Source organism: Octopus sinensis, linkage group LG11, assembly GCF_006345805.1.
Source record: "Octopus sinensis linkage group LG11, ASM634580v1, whole genome shotgun sequence".
NCBI classification, from domain to species: domain Eukaryota; kingdom Metazoa; phylum Mollusca; class Cephalopoda; order Octopoda; family Octopodidae; genus Octopus; species Octopus sinensis.
Window position 1 is genome coordinate 16998636 of NC_043007.1, and position 18124 is coordinate 17016759.

Here is an 18124-nt window from a genome sequence, read left to right on the forward strand (position 1 = left end):
TCCGGTTCTTGACTGAGGATAGAAAGCTTCGAATGACCCGTCCTTGTTTCTTTGTATTGTCTATCTGAATGTTTTGTTGTCCCTTTTTGTATCACCTAGTTGTCCGGATGTTTTGCGTTCTTGTCCCATTTTGTATTTTATATATATACATATACACACACACACATGGTGGGCTTCTTTCAGTTTCTGTCTACCAAATCCACTTTCAAAGCATTGGTTGACCCAGGGCTATAGCTGAAGACATTTACCCAAGATGTCACACAATGGGACTGAACCCATAACCATGTAGTTGAGAAGCAAGTTTCTTAACCACCCACATAACCACACCTCCTAAGGAGATAAAATAATAATCATCGTCATTTAGCATCCATTTTCCATGCTGGCATGGGTTAGATGGTTTAACCAGAGATGGCAAGCTGGAGAGCTGTACCAAGCTCCAGTCTGATTTGGCTTGGTTTCTACAGCTGGATGCCCTTCCAAACGCCAACCACTCCATGAATGTAGTGGGTGCCTTTATGTGTCAACAGCACAGGTGCCTTTTACATACCACCAGCACTGGCCACAACTTGGCTTGAGCTGTCTTCTCAAACACAGCAAATCGTCAAACGTCTCAATCACCTGTCATCGCCTCAGTCAGACTCAACGTCCAAAGATCATGCTTCAGTCAGCAATAACGATTATCTTGTAACATCTGGATCAATAGTTAATTATCTTAACTGATGGCACGTAAAAAGCACCATCCGAACGTGGCTGATGCCAGCGCCGCCTTGACTGGCTTCTGTGCCGGTGGCACGTAAAAAGCACCAATCCGATCATGGTCGTTGCCAGCCTCACCTGGCACATAAAAAGCACCCACTACACTCACGGAGTGGTTGGCATTAGGAAGGGCATCCAGCTGTAGAAACGCTACCAGATCAGACTGGAGCCTGGTGCAGCCTTCTGGTTTCCCAAATCCCCGGTCGAACCGTCCAACCCATGCTAGCATGGAGAACGGACGTTAAACGATGATGATGATGATTTAGCCATCATGCTTTTGTTATGGGAATAAAGAATTAATGAATAAAGTTTAATCAAAGAGAAATGTAAATGGAATGACATTTGGTATGGTTTATTTAAATACACTTGTATGAAGAGTAAGATATACACAGCTATGTACAAATTATAAAGTCAAGTAACGGCGCCAGAAAAAAACATTAATTCTCATACTGGTTCTTGTTCTTCAGTAAATACGAAGCAAGATATTCAATTGGGTTAGGAGGCCTGGAAAATAGAATGAAATAAATTTATCAGCAATAAGCAACACTTATTTCAGATACAGAGTGGTGTACGGAATGACATATACAAAAAAAAATTCCGCAGTATGAGAAAAAAAAGAAAGAGAAAACACAAAGACCTAATGGTAAGCATTAACAGGGCGTAAAGAAAAGGGGAGAAGTATTATGATCTACTCTATTATTTATCTAAATTTATGTCATTAACCCACTTGAGTTATGTCCCTAAGCTCATTCTTTAAATTTTTAACAATTATTGCTTTTACTGTTTTTACAATAATGCATGTTTGCAAAGTTGAGATGGTTTGGTTGAATGCTGATGATTTGGCATGGCTGACTGGATATTCAAGTTGTTTTTGTGACAGCATGCTTTGGTGCTGGATGCACCAAAACACACCAAGATGCACACCTGCACAGAAATTTACATATACATATAGAGAAGGAGAGATTTAGACCATTAGGGATAGTCACTGAAATGCTGAAAATATCTGGTAGAGTAGGATATTCACTAATCAATCAAATGGTACAGGGAGATAATCAAGTAGTTTTTTTTTTGTTTTTTTTTTTTTTACTCTAGGCACAAGGCCCGAAATTTTTTGGAGATGGGGGCCAGTCTATTAGACTGATCCCAGTATGCAACAGGTACTTAATTTATCAACCCCAAAAGGATGAAAGGCAAAGTCGACCTCGGCAGAATTTGAACTCAGAATGTAAAGACAGACAAAATACCTATTTCTTTACTACCCACAAAGGGCTAAACACAGAGAGGACAAACAAGGACAGACAAATGGATTAAGTCAATTACATCGACCCCAGTGCGTAACTGGTACTTATTTAATCGAGCCCGAAAAGATGAAAGGCAAAGTCGACCGTGGCAGAATTTGAACTCAGAATGTAAAGACAGACAAAATACCGCTAAGCATTTTGCCCGGCGTGCTAACGTTTCTGCCAGCTCACCACCTTAATAATCAAGTAGCATGAGATGATACTGACATAGCAGTATTGCCATCAGGTGCTACAGTGGCAAAGGAAATGCTCTGGAAAGAAGCATGAAACTATTTTGTTGAAGAGATGAAAATAACAGGAAGCTTTAAAGCCCCTGATTTCTTTAACTGTTCATAACTTCTAAAGGTCTTGCCACCTGTGTAGAATACACTTTGGGGTGTTATCACGACTGAAACGTCTTTTTAACAAATTTTGTTGGAGTTAACTCCCTTGTTTGTTTGTTTTTAGATGTTTAGAAACGCTTGGAGAGAGATTTTGCCTACTAATTGGATAGATAATCAATGCATAGGTGAAATCATACCTGCATATGTAAATTTAGTATGCAGAACATTCCCCAGAGGTACTTGCCCTTAGTCATATTGTTCCTTTCGTTTTTTTGGTATACTAGGCCCTTTTAGTGGATGTCATCTTTATGAAAAACAAGTGCCATACGTAAGCTCTGCTCAAACTTATTTTTATTTGTTTCAACTATTTGACTGCAGCCATGCTGGAGCACTGCCTTTAGTCAAGCAAATCAACCCCAAGATTTATTCTTTGTAACCCTAGTACTTATTCTATTAGTCTCTTTTGCTGAACCGCTAAGTTACAGGGACGTAAACACACCAGCATCAGTTGTCAAGCAATGTAGGGGACAAACAGACACACAAATATATACCCACACATTCCTCGACCAACATGTGTCCCCGCTACCGAAACGGTAATTATTTCTACGCCAGCTGCTATGTTGTTGTTGTTTTGTCTCATTTGGTCTAAAGTCGTATGACACCACCGTTATATATGTTTTGTTTTTTCATTACTGTTTTCATTACTGTTTTCAATTTCGTTTTCGTCTCTTGTATTCACATCCGTCTTGTGCGTTCACATTCCTGTCTTCTACCAAGAATCTAATGCTTACAGCTTAGTTTTTTTTCTTGGGGCTGGCCGAGTTGGAGCAAATATCAGAATTGAACAGCCGAAATTTGCTATGATGATTCGGTGTCTGACTGAAGATTGAAGGCTTCGAATGATTTGTCTGTGTTCCGTGTTCGTCCCTTCCTGTATTTCACGTTCATTAAATATAAAAACATTCATTCTTATATTATTGCGGCGTTACGTGCACCCCCCCGTTTGTTTGTCCAATTTTAAACCCTGCACGACTTCTATACACACTGTCTTTTACTACCCGCCATTGCTTCTTCACCAAACTTTTTGGCGCCCTCCGATTCTTCCCCTCTCTTCCTCCCATCCTCCTTAATCCCTTCTTTCTCCTCCCTTGGTCACCGATTCTGTCCCCTGCCTTCCACCCTCTTTGATTCCCTCTCTCTCTGTCTCTCTTTCTCTCTCTCCTGCGACCTGCTGCTTCTTCAACCATTCTGTTGGCCTTCGTATCTCGACCAACATGTGTCCCCGCTACCGAAACGGTAATTATTTCTACGCCAGCTGCTATGTTGTTGTTGTTTTGTCTCATTTGGTCTAAAGTCGTATGACAACCACCGTTATATATGTTTTGTTTTTTCATTACTGTTTTCAATTTCGTTTTCGTCTCTTGTATTCACATCCGTCTTGTGCGTTCACATTCCTGTCTTCTACCAAGAAATCTAATGCTTACAGCTTAGTTTTTTTTCTTGGGGCTGGCCGAGTTGGAGCAAATATCAGAATTGAACAGCCGAAATTTGCTATATGATTCGGTGTCTGACTGAAGATTGAAGGCTTCGAATGATTTGTCTGTGTTCCGTGTTCGTCCCTTCCTGTATTTCACGTTCATTAAATATAAAAACATTCATTCTTATATATATATATATATATATACGGCAGGCTTCTTTCCGTTTCTGTTAACCAGATCCAGATCCACTCACGAGGTTTTGGTCAGCCAGAGACTATAGTAGAAGACACTTGTCCGAGGTGCCACGCAGTGGGACTGAACCTGGAACCATGTGGTTAGTAAGCAAGCTACCTACTGCACACTCACTCCTGTGCCTAACCACTCAAAACACAAAAAACTAATCAAACAGTCAACAGGTTCTGCCATGTCAAATATGTCATGAGGTTTGGGACTGAAGCATTTTAGATCTCAACTGCATTTCCCAGAAGCTGCAGCCAGTTCAAAAACGAGAACTTTAGTGAGCCAATGTTAAAAGTTATCAGAGCTATATAACACAGCAATAAACATCTACACCTGTATATTACCTTTCTTTTGCTAATGCTGACATTCCTTGAAGTAGAATAGGGACAACAGTTTGGTCAAGGTAAGCTCTTGTTGGCAGGCATTGAAGATCTACTTTTGGCCGTTTGGCTGGTAACTCCATCATCTCCTTTTCACTGCCTAATATTTTCTGAAAGAAAATAAGTAGAGTTATTTCATTTGTTAAATTTACTTTAAACAACATTGCTCTACTTGAAATTAATTTACAAGAAAACAGAAAATATATACGGACCTTTTCGGTTTGAACGGCAGTTTTTAACATAATTTCTAGGTAACTAAAAAATTTTAAACTTTGTATACTGGTAGAATGTGTTTATAAAACATTGTTTTCTCTTGGCTTTATTGAGAAAATTCTATAGTTTGTAAGATATTTGTTGTTTTTTTTCTTCAATTTCTGCAATTTCAACCAATCACTGATGTGTATTGAGGTAAAAAAAAAAAACATTCTGTGCCATATAAATATGTCCCTTGTTTAAGAAACAGATTGGGTTTATTTACATTTCTGAAGAAAAAAAGATACCCTTCCCCCCATCCCTAACCCTAAAACAGATTGAAATGCAATAGATCGATACTAGGGTCATAATTATGGGTGACAATTTCATATGACACCGCTAGAAAAAACTGCCGTTCAAACCGAAAAGATCCATATATACTGAAGATGTCTTATTCAAAAATTTTGTAACTAGGATAATATTGAAAGATATTTAAAATTGATTATTTTTATTTCATGCAAAAAAAACAAAAAAAATATTGATAGGCAAACATAAAAAAACATCTTAGAACAGAATAACAAACTGAAACTAATTAATAAGGACTCCTTTTCAGATAGGTAACCATGTTAGTAAGCGGTCTGAGTGACCAAAACAAGAAACAATAAATTGGAAAATATTAATATGTATATGTCATATATGTCAATATAAGACAACCTCAGAATTTCCACTTGAAATGCAAGTTCTGAACTATACTGGGAGACCCCCTTTGGTCATGAATGACCATGGGATTGCAACTAGAAAGTTACCCTCCAAGGTATAAGTCCAGGCAAGGTTGTTTATGGAAGGCCAGCAGTTGCCCACGGCTTCTACTATGGCCTTAAGACAGCTCCAGGACATGGTGCGTGCATTCCTCATTGTCCCTGGAAAGATCTTTGAAAAACTCCATGACCTTGGCCACCAGCTTGCCCTTGGTGCTGCAGGCAAAGTAGTTGGTGTGTTTCTCAACTGTGCCCTACACAGCAATCCATGGGATTACAATCAGGCAAATTAGGGGACCAGAAACTGGGGCTGGTGAAGTCATAGAAATTGTCTGATAACCACTTCCAACTCTTGCTGGGGGGCATGGTAAGAAGCCAAAAATTCTCCCACACATATGGCCTTCCAGCAGCAACCCTCTCCAGCCAGGGGTTGACCATAGTCTTCAACTGCTTCACATAGCCATCTGAATTGAGCCTAAATCCCTGTTCGAAAATGTGGGGCAGTGTGATGTCACCCCCCACTGGACACACACCAAAGACCATCAACTTCTTGCTGGTCATGGCTTTGTAATCTCTCTTGCAGCTGTTCATGTTACATTTTACAGCCATTACAGTATTCACAGAGCATTGAGTAGCATTCATGATGTCGGTATTTTGATACCCAGTGCAAATCATGAAACAGCAAACTCTTTCTCAATATTCAGATGGTTTCCAATCCTCTAAGTCAGCTACATTTTTCTCAACAACAACTTTAATTTTTATGCTCTCCAATAACTGTTTTGACCGTTCATCAATACATTAAGAAATTCCTGGAAAAAGGATACATAAAATAAAATAGAACTTAAGCCAAACACCCCATAAAGGACATTACTGAAATCATAACAGCACTACTCTTGCTTTTAAACAGAACTATTGTTTGTGGTCTATATTAAAATTTATGCTAGCACTTGTGCTGGTGGCATGTGAAACATTCGAGTGAGGTCATCGCCAGTGCCGCTGTGCAGGTGGCACGTAAAAAGCACCATTTGGGCGTGGCAGTTGCCAGTACCACCAAACTGGCCCTCATGCCGGTGGCATGTAAAAGCACCCACTACACTCTCAGAGTGGTTGGCATTAGGAAGGGCATCAAGCTGTAGAAACCTTGCCAGATCAGATTGGAGTCTGCTTCGCCAGACCTGTCAAATTGTCCAACCCATGCTAGCATGGAAAGCGGACGTTAAATGATGATGATGTCTACAACACAGTTAATTACATTTCTGACATATAGACACCCCACAAGTCTAAGTGACATGGAAAATGTGTGACTCAAATATCTCAGTGTATGCTTGGACACTACTGCAACTTGGGTGACTTACTTGAGTGTATATATTGAGCAACAAACAAAAACAAAAAAGAAGAAACAAAGAGATAACTTAAATAAAATATACGTACAGACATGGCTGTGTGAACCATGTGATTTCAGGTTCAGTTCCACCACATGGCACCTTCGGCAAGTTTCTTCTACTTTGGGCTGATCAAAGCCTTGTGAATAGATTTGGCAGATAGAAACTGAAAGAAGCCTACCATATATGTGTGTGGGTGTGGTGCATGCATACCCTTGTCCTGACCTCATGTGAAGGTTGTAAAGGAACATCATCATACATGTTCATTTCCAGCCTTCTGTAGAATAATATGTCTGGACATGGGATATAGTATTACCTTGCTCAGAAACAGGAAACACCATAGAAAATCTATCCCATCAAATTCTGTCTGACTCATGTGAGACCCAGAAAGTGGTGAGAAAGGATCTTCGGACACTGGGCCTCACTGAGGAAATGACAAAGGACCAGAAGATGTGGTGATTTGCTGTACTTAATAAGGCATGTCAAGCTAAGTAAAATCGCTGTCTTCCACATGTATAGGCTGGTACTATTTAAAAAGTACCCATGCTGATGCTACATTAACACACACATGCTGGTGTGGTGTAAATGCACCTGTGCCAGTGGCTTGCAGAAGGCACCCAGCACACTTTGTTAAGTGGTTGGCATTAGAAAGGTCATCCAGCTGTGGAAACAGACAGCTCCCCAACTGGCCAGCTCCATGTCAAACCATCCAAACCATGCTAGCATGGAAAGTGAACATTAAATGATGGCCATAATACTGAGACCATTTTATTATTAGTTGGTTACTACAATCCTGGGAATAGCTTCATACAGATGACCAGGTTTGTTACAGGACTTTTGGGCAGAACTAGACCAAGTTGGTTACCAAGCTTCCCAGGATAGCTTGACCAAGTTGATTACCAAGCTGCCCTTAAAAGCTATGTTGGTTACTGAACTGTTAAGGACGGCTTGACCAGTGGGTTAGCAAACTGCCAAAACATAGCTAGACAAGTTGGTTAGCAAGCTGCCAAGAATAGTTTGACAGGTTGGTTAGCAAGCTGCCAAGTATAGCTTGACAGGTTGGTTAGCAAGCTGCCAAGAATAGCTTGACAGGTTGGTTAGCAAGCTGCCAAGAATAGCTTGACAGGTTGGTTAGCAAGCTGCCAAGAATAGCTTGACAGGTTGGTGAGCAAGCTGCCAAGAATAGCTTGACAGGTTGGTGAGCAAGCTGCCAAGAATAGCTTGACAGGTTGGTTAGCAAGCTGCCAAGAATAGCTTGACAGATTGGTTAGCAAGCTGCCAAGAATAGCTTGACAGGTTGGTTAGCAAGCTGCCAAGAATAGCTTGACAGGTTGGTGAGCAAGCTGCCAAGTATAGCTTGATAAGTTGGTTAGCAAACTGCCAAGAATAACTGGACAGGCTGGTTAGCAAGTTGCCAAGAATAGCTTGGCAGGTTGGTTAGCAAGCTGCCAAGAATAGCTTGGTTAGCAAGCTGCCCTTAAAAGATGCTGGTTACCAAGCTGCTAAATATAGTGTGACAAAGTTGGCTACATTGTTGGTGACCAATTTGTTATCAATCTACTGAGAATTGGTAGACCAATTAGTTACTAAGATGAGGGATAAAGCTTTACCTGATTGGTTACCAAGTTCCTGAGAATAGTTTGACCAACTGGTGAACAAGCTGCTGAGGAGAAACTGGTTACTTAATCACAATGTTACTGAGGAGAACCTGACTTTCTAACACTGAAGAATTTCATTAGAGAATGTTGAAATAAATATCTAGAGACATTAGCCACAGAAGTAAAAACCACCAGATTTGGATAGTACAACTGAAAGAGAAATGACAAAGTGAGCTGTAGCGAACGAATATAATCTTATTAAACGCAGTCTTGACTCTTGTAGCCATGGTAACTGTTTACCATAACAAGCGTTTTAGGAGTGTCGTTGCCATGGCAAGAGAGGGTGCCAAAACTGATTTTGCTATGGCCGTGGCAAAGAAAGTAACATCTTGGGATTTGAACGCCGTGTAAAAATGAATAAACAAATAAAATGGGAAGATTGATATTTCTGGGAGATCGATAACAGGAAGGTTGATATTTCTTGAAATGACGTCGTTTCCAAGTAAATCAGAAAGAATTGAACATCGTAGATAGATAGATCGATCGATCGATAGATAGATAGATAGAAAACAATGAGATCATGTCATTGCCAAGGCGACCACGTTCTTTGATCAGCAGGTGGTGCACCTGAGCACTGTATACAATAATTTCATTATTATATATATATATATATTAGTTCAATGAATTATTCATTTCCCCGCCTAAAACTTCTGCGTTTCATTTTTTTTTCTTTGTGCATGAAAAGGAGGAGGGGTATTGAAAAACCAGAAGGCAAGAAACTGAAAAAATACCAAGAATTTATTTTACTGACCTTTTCTGGAAATGTTGAATTCATATGAAAATAAAGAAAAAATATATATATACATTGTAAGTAGAATTAATATTAATGTATAGGATGACTGGTTTGAGGGTGAAAATAACAGGAGAAAAACAACTTATTTTCAAATTAGAAATAGCAGTTAAATGTCCCAGATCGTCTAATATTTTATTTCGTTTTATAATACCAGATATCCTGTCACTTCACTTACATACAACTTAAATGTCTTCATATAAGCATAAATGTCGCAATATTCTATCCATTTACACCCGTATCCCCGCCCCTTAAATTATATTAGGACATGTGCGTAGTCAAAACAAACTTAACAGATTATTTGTACTAAGAAAGAAAAAGAAAATGAACAGAATTTTATCTCAAATAAAAATGACAATTCAATCGCTTCCGAAATATTTTTGCTTTTTTTATATATTTGGTATGTGCGATTGTAAGAAAACTTGCTGGGTTTTAATATATTTAAATAAATGTATTATAAATCGAAGAGAGTAATTAAATCTTGTCTTGTTTCTTAACATATGAATGGTAAAAAGCCGGTACAAAATGAAAGTAGAACCGGATATTTGAAATTAAATTAGATTCAGCAAATTATTATAAATGCTATTAGTTTCTCCGTATATAATCAATGAAATTAGTAGCACCTACGGTCAAAGTTTTAAAAAAATACAATTTTCGCCATGTACTTAATGTACTTAAACTATATAACCCATGGTTAAAATAATAAAATATTTTACCAACACATTCATATGTGTGTGTGTACGTGTATATATATATATATTTATATGTAATTATACATTTATAATTATAATCGATTAATGATAAACACGGACGAAGATAATCAATAAAATCTGGGCATGCAGCCAGAGAAAATGAAGAATATTTTAACATAACATGAGAAATGGGATGAAATTATGCGAAAATTACCGCCAAACACTCACCTTCTGCCATCTTGCAACTTCGTGATATAAAAACAACTATAAACAACACGTCCCGCTTTATTTTAATAAATAACTGATATCAAAATTAACTTGGTAATTCTAGAATTGCCTTTATGTTACTTGTGGAATTGGAAGCAACAATAAATAATTTAAAATATATTTCGAAAGCGAAGCAACTTTTACACAAGAAGAAAGACAAAGAAATATTTTTTTGGAGCAAAATAGTGATAGAGGTTATCTGCCCTTGTTTCTAGGTGGTTCCCTGTCTTTCTCTAACGTCGACTTCAAAGCATTTAAGATTTTTTTTTTTTTGCAAATATTAAAAACGATTCCAAGCTACAAGCTACAAGATACAGGCGATCTTTCGTCTCTAGTAGACCTTTCCGTCGATTACACAACATACTGTCTGTCTCCAACACCCCATCAAACACACACACACACACATGTACATCAATGCTTGCCATGCACGGTAACTTCAAAAGAACTTCCCTCGTCATACAATCGCTTTCTCTTAGTCTCTTTTGCTCTCATTACTTCAAAAGTTCCCGCAAGCCCATATGTAAAAAAAAAAAAAATTTTTTTACGAAAATCGACGGAAAGGTCTACTAGAGACGAAAGATTGCCAAGATACAAGGGAAAAAGATCCAAAGATATAAGTAAAATAAAAAGAATAAAGAGTATTCAATCAGTTAGCCATTTGGCACTTATTTTACCAACTTCGACCGAATTGGAATTCAGAATGTAAAGGGACGTAACTAAATATCGCAAAAACTATTTTGTCAATCGCTCTCTCTTTGATTAACTATCAACACCCTTTGGGGGACGAAAGAATTGTAGAAGCATAGGCACAGAGCCGGAAATTTGAGGAACTCAGTAATTGAATGGTACTTTAGGGTCTTTTCGGTTTGACCGGCAGTTTTTTAAAATAATTTCCACGTAACTAAACACTTTTTAAACTTCGTATATTGGTAGAATGTGTTTATAAAACATCTTTTTCTCTTGACTTTATCGAAAAGATTCTATAGTTTGTAAGATATATGTTGTTTTTTTTCTTCAATTTCTGCAATTTCAACCAATCAATGACGTCTATTGAGGTGAAAACATTCTGTGCCGTATGAATATGTCCCTCGTTTAAGGAATAGATTGGGTTTATATACATTTCTGAAGAAAAACAGATAACCTTACCCTAACCCTAAAACAGATTGAAATGCAATAGATCGATACTAGGGTCATAATTATGGGTGACAATTTCATATAGAAAAAACTGCCGTTCAAACCGAAAAGATCCGTACTTTATTCTATTGACTATGAAAGGATGAATATTTCGTCAGGCGCTCTCTTTGATCAACTATCAAAACCCTTTGGGGACGAAGGAATTGTAGAAGCCCAGGCACAGAGCCGGACATTTGAGGAACTCAGTGACTGAGCGGTACTTTATTTTATTGACTAGGAAAGGATGAATGACAAAATTGACCTCAACGGGATTTAAACTCTGAAAGTAGAGAGCTGGAACAAATATATAACAAGGCAGTTTGACGCTCTTACAATTCTGCTAATCCACCCTCTTCTCAATAAGGAATTAATGACAAGCAATCTGAGACCTAACGGAAATTTACCTTGAATTTTTGGGGCCCGCTTCTCGAAAAAGGTTGCTTGGGGAAGGGGTACAGTCAGTTATATCGACCCTGTACTGAGCTGGAAATTACGAGGTACTTAGAGTCTTTTATGAGGTCGCTCAAACTTCTGGAAATAGTCAAGTTAGTGTTAGTATCTTTGTCATTTACTTGTCTCAGTCATTTGACTGCGGCCATGCATGGTTCTTATTACATTTTTTAAAGCCTAGTACTTATTCCATCGGTGTCTTTTTGCCGAACCGCTAGGTTACGGTGATGTAAACACATAAACACCGGTTGTCAAGTGGTATGTGGGACAAACACATAGATATATATGTATACGACGAGCTTCTTTCAGTTTCTGTCTGTCAAAATCCACTCACAAGGCTTTGGTCGACTCGAGACTTTAGTAGAAGACACTTGCCCAAAGTGCCACGCTGTGAGACTGAACCCAGAACCATTTGGTTGGGAAAAAAAAACCCAACATAACTTCAATGACCAATTCTATTTTCGTGATTTCAGTGAAATGTTACCAAAACATGCCCAGAGTTGTCTCCCGCTTGACAGCATACCCCCCCACCGCCACCACCTCAGATTTTGTTTCATTCATAACTGTAAAGCAGTGGTTTTCAACCAGGGTTCCGCCAGTACAGTCCAGGGGTTCCGCAAGAAGTTACAAAAATTCTAAAATCAGCAGTAATTTTTAATTCTCCTGTGCAGATACGTGTGCATAAGACTATTAAATTATTGCACAGGGGTTCCTCGAGCCAGTGGAATGCTTCCTTGGGGTTCCGCTCCAGCAAAAAGTTTGAAAAGCACTGCTCTAAGGAATAAAAAGTTGATATTTTTTAATGAAATTTTCTACAAATATGCTTCAGATACTGTACATTCTGATTTTATCGGAATTTTTCAAGAAAAACAGTTTTCCGAAGGGTAGAGAGAGGAATTTCGGACAATTCACACACGAGTCGACTTTGTTTCTTCATAACTTTCAGGGGAGAAAAAAGGGTATTTTGTTTATTAATTTCTCTACAAATACCTTTCAGATAGTGTAGATTATATCGGAATTTAATGGGAAAAAAAAAATTGACAGTTTGGCACACATACACATCATATATATATCTATAATCATGAGGTACTGAGTTCGATTCCCGGACAGGGCCATATGTTGTTCTTGAGACTCTTTATTTCACATTGCTCCGGTTCATTCAGTTATAGAAATGATTTGTGACGTCACTGGTGCCAAGCTTTGCCTTTCCCTTGAATAGCATTGGTGGCGTTGAGAGGAGAGGATGGTATTCGTGGGTGACGACTGGTCTTGCAGAAACAACCTTGCCTGGACTTGTGCCTTGGAGGGTATCCTTCTAGGCGCAATCCCATGGTCATTCATGACCGAAAGACGTCTTTACATATATCTACAAAATGAGACTTAAAATAAAAATTGTGATGTGTCTCAGTATGTTTGTGTGCATGTCCACCATTTGTTTTTCTTTTTATGCACTTAAATTCTGATATAATAGTAATCTACACTATCCGGAAGGTATTTGTAGGCAATTCAATAAAAAAGAGTATCCATTTTTCGGAAAGTTAGGAGGAAACAAAGCCAACTAGTGCGAATTTTCCAAAACTCCTCTCCCCATCCCTCGGAAAATTCCGATATAATCGGAATCTACAACATCTGAAGCATTTAAGTAGAAAATTTTATTTAAAAATATCCATTTTTTTTTATGTTATGAGGAAACAAATTCGACGGGGGGGGGGGCACAGGTGTAGTTATGCCTATTTGGTTACTGTAAATATACTAACACTTTACTTAGCTATTGAAAATAGCAACCAAATCTCACTTTAATTACTATCTACTGTCTTAAAAAGGGAAGAACTAGTCCTAGATAGACTGTGTGAAAAAAAAGATTGGAGAGTCATATTTAGAACGCCTTTAATCCACTGGCAGTTAGAGTTTGTGTCGCCTAGGACATGAAATTTTTTCCCACGAGAGTTCCAGACCCCAGGAATGAACTCATTTGCATACAGCCAATCAGAGCTCACCTTGACCTTGTTGTCAAGGTAACAAACACACTCTACCAAGTAAACTCAAGATGAAGAACGGTGTTGTAAGTCGACCAATTGCCAAGTTATGCCTGATTTTAGAAGGAGACAAGTAATTTGATAGATTTGCAGGTACTACTTTAAGAAGAGTGGTCCCGGTGCGCGTACTCGCGCATCTGCGCTTGCTAGTCATGACTAGTCGATCCTACTAAGACTACCCAGCAAAGTAAATAAAACACAATAAATAATTTCTTTACACAAAGTAAATAATTTTTGTTAAACGAAGTAAAAACACAAAGTAAGGATCGACTAGTCATGGCTAGCTAGGGCGGATGTGTGAGTGCACACACCGGGACCACTCTTCTTAAGTAGTACCATCTATACCTATTGTTGGATTTTGTTAGGGCCCAATTTAGTAAAGCTGTATGGGAAGAATGTGGGTAGTTAGTTAATTTTTTGGCTCAAAAAGCAAAAAGCAAGGCCATGTAGGGGGACATGGGATTATGTACAGGGTGGTGTTCATGTAAAGAGTTCAGGCCACTTGAGGTCAAGGGAGGCTTTGAACAAAGCGGTTGTCGGCATCTTCACCATCTCGTCTGGCAGCTTGTTCCACGGATCCGCAACCCGGACGGAGAAAGCTCCTCTCCTTCGATTGAGATGAAATCGTCGCAGGTAGAGCTTTTCGGAATGACCCCGCAGCCGACGCTCTGGAGCAGGAGTGAAGAACAGCTCTTTCGAGAGGTTACACTTTCCGCTTATGATGTTGTGAGCGAGAATGAGATCACCACGGTGGCGGCGATTTTCTAGAGAATAAAGGTCGAGCGTCTTCAGTCTTTCTTCATAAGACAAATTCTTGAGACCATGAATCATGCGGGTAGCCAGCTTCTGGACTCTTTCGAGATGCTGTATGTCTTTGAGGAGATAAGGAGAAGAGGCTTGAATCCCGTACTCCAATATGGGTCTCACCAGCGTGAGGGTAGAGGGTGATGTGCTAGCAACCCTCTCCCCTTACTGTTTTCCATGATTATGCCATTCCAGGTGTGAAAACCGAAGTCCAATGAATATTAATTACTCTCATAAAGAGCTCCAACTGGCTCATAAACAACAACTCTGGCCCCAGGCTGAAATGTGATAAGAAACTTAGCTCTTGATTTAGTGAGAAATTTTGACTGGCATATAAAAAGACATTCAAGTGAGGTCGTTGTCAGTGCCGCTGGACTGGCTCCTGTGCAGGTGGCACATAAAAAGCACCATTTGAGCATGGCTGTTGCCAGTACCGCCTGACTGGCCCTCGTGCCGGTGGCACATAAAAAGCACCCACTACACTCTCAGACTGGTTGGTGTTAGGAAGGGCATCCAGCTGTAGAAACTCTGCCAGATCAGATTGGAGTCTGGTACAGCCATCTGGTTCGCCAGTCTTCAGTCAAGTCGTCCAACCCCTGATAGCATGGAAAGCGGACGTTAAACGATGATGATGATGATGAGTAATGCACTGGACACAGTTTCGATTACTTGTTGTTATCCATAGATTCATTGCAGGAATTTCATACTGACAGTTGGGGTAAACACTATTAATAAAATAGGAGATGGAATATGTAATAGACTTTATTGGGTACAACACATGTTTCTACCTGTTCTGGGTCTTTTAGGATACATCAATAAAAAGTCTCACTAGAGATTTCTTGAGTTGCTTTACATATTGCTATCATCATCGTTTAACGTCCGCTTTCCGCGCTAGCACGGGTTGGACGGTTTGACCGGGGTCTGGGAAGCCAGGGGCTGCACCAGGCTCCAGTCTGATTTGGCAGTGTTTCTACAGCTGGATGCCCTTCCTAACGCCAACCACTCCGCGAGTGAAATATGTCCATCAAATTCAAAGAGACCCAGAATAGATTGAAACATGTGTTGTACCCAATAAAGTCTATTACACATTTCATCTCCTATTTTATTAATACTGTTATATATATATATAGATACAATAAGAGGCTTCCAAATAGGAAAGCTTTGTGCTAGAAAGAGCAGTAGAAAACTCAAACCACCAAATAAGGATAAATTCTCGAAAGGAATGAAAATTAAAAACGTTTACCATCTCAACTATTTCCCAGACCATGGTTTCTAGCTATTTCCAGCAAAAAAATATTCGCTGAATATTTTACTGCTCTTTCTAGCACAAGACCTTCCTATTTGGAAGCCTCTTATTGTATTTCTGTGTAAATAATATATAGCCTAATGACTAATTCGTTTTTTTGTGCTAGGCCACTGGTAATAATAATTTATTATTACCCTATTGTTATTTATTATGTTATATATATATATATATTTTTATTATTATTGCATTTGCACAGCTTCTAACTAACTAGGGTTAGTTTTAGGGTTAGGAGTTTGGTTTTAAGGCAGTGGTTCCCAACCAATTTTTGGCCATGCCCCACCGAATCATTTCTAAAATCCAGATGTCCCCTTGTGATATTTAATTTTTGTTATTCAAAATTTGGTTAATGTTTACAATATTACCCAGAAAGAAAAAAAAATAGTGCAGCAGTAATTTTATTCAGCTGAATAATTGGTTGAAATTACAGAAATATGACAACTTTAACAAGAAATAATTTCCAAAATACAGAATTTTCTCAACAACGCCAAGAGTAAAAGATGTTTTATGTGACACATTCTACCAGTATACGAAGTTTGAAAGCGTTTAGTTACAAAAAATTATTTTTTTAATCTGTCGGTCAAAAGGTAAAGATCCGGATCATATGGGTAAAGTCCTAAGGGACATCCTCCATAGGACCCTATCTGAAGCAACTGTCGTAACATTTTCGGAAAGATTTCTGCCTACATTTTTTTGTTGGATTCCCAAGTGTGACCACCAGAGGCTATGAATATTATCCAACTAGCTTGTTTTTTGTCTACCCCTAGGTCTCCTGCCGTTTGGATTGACCTAAGAATTCGTCCTGTGATTCTTTCCTATAACATTCTAGTCACATGTCCAGAGTACTGGAGCTGTAACCTCTCAATGCGGTGTAGTAGTAGTAGTAGTAGTAGTAGTAGCACCTCGACCTGCAGAAACTCCCTGATGGAAATTGGTTAAATACTGAAGTTTAACTCTAATTATAAAAGTTCGTAGATAAAAAAAATAAATTGCTGTGGATTACTCTTTATTCTCTCTTTTACTTGTTTCAGTCATTTGACTGCGGCCATGCTGGAGCACCACCTTTTGTCGAGCAAATCGACCCCAGGACTTATTCTTTGTAAGCCTAGTACTTATTCTATCGGTCTCTTTTGCCAAACCGCTAAGTTACGGGGACGTAAACACATCAGCATCAGTTGTCAAGTGATGTTGGGAGGACAATCATAGACACACAAACATATACACACACATACATATATATACATACATACATATATATATATATATATGCATACATATATACGACAGGCTTCTTTCAGTTTCCGTCTACCAAATCCACTCACATGGTCGACCCGAGGCTATAGTAGAAGACACTTGCCCAAGGTGCCACGCAGTGGGACTGAACCCACAACCATGTGGTTGGTAAGCAATCTACTTACCACACAGCCACTCCTGCAGCTCAACTTTACAAATAATTTGACTGTATTGAAGATGCCAGGCATATTAGATGCAGTTCGATTTCAGCAATGCGTATTTTAAAAAAAAAGTTTTTAATGCATTAAAAGATATGGGAGGCCCAACTCTGTATATACATAGGACCCAGGGGTGGGGCTTTTTTTTTTTAGACAGTAGTGGTTGTGGGCGTCTTATAGGCCATCAAATACAAAACTTATAATTTGCATAAATTGAATGTTGAACCCGTGGATAATTGCTGAGTATTCAGATGAGTTTTTTTAAATATTTTATCTAGTTTCAGCACACGAGCTGTGGCCATGCTGGGGCACTGCCATTGACTATCTTTTTATGTTATGAACCAATTCAGATGAGTTGGGACTGTTAAGTGAGCGCTCAATCAGCATTAAATAGTAACCAAACCACTATCTACCATTTTTTAAATCGATATATTGTTTAATGTGTTTTGAATACATATTAGGTCTGGAAAAGACAGGATGGTTATGGCTGGATCGTTTTTGATCATAGGACTGGCCGGAAGCTAAATGACATTTATAATCCAGTTTCAGTGGAGCTGAAGGTTACAAAAACAAACTGACCTATAGATATATATCTTTTCTGTTTACAAATGACTTGCGTTTTCTTGGCCAATCATGTCGACTACGACAGTCAGTGACAACTGTGAAGTGGATGTTTGCCTATTTGCCACC

At 38.8% G+C, this 18124-nt stretch overlaps 1 protein-coding gene across 1 annotated transcript; it reads right to left on the bottom strand.

The window, feature by feature from the left end:
- Nucleotides 1–1121: 1121 nt before the first annotated feature.
- On the bottom strand, nucleotides 1122–10430 carry LOC115217400 (protein dpy-30 homolog). Its single transcript, XM_029787086.2, has 4 exons — nucleotides 10179–10430; nucleotides 9220–9224; nucleotides 4443–4588; nucleotides 1122–1260 (listed from the first exon to the last, which is right to left on the bottom strand). Exons 1-4 carry the CDS (start codon nucleotides 10186–10188, stop codon nucleotides 1194–1196), a joined length of 228 nt encoding a protein of 75 aa, XP_029642946.1. The 5' UTR covers nucleotides 10189–10430; the 3' UTR covers nucleotides 1122–1193.
- Nucleotides 10431–18124: the final 7694 nt, after the last annotated feature.

What these genes read in the sequence shown, in the direction of transcription:
- LOC115217400 (XM_029787086.2), bottom strand. An exon ending in TCAGCATTAGCAAAAGAAAG is followed by an intron (nt 1,261 to 4,442) that starts GTAATATACAGG and finishes TCTATTTTCCAG; the next exon opens with GCCTCCTAACCCAATTGAAT.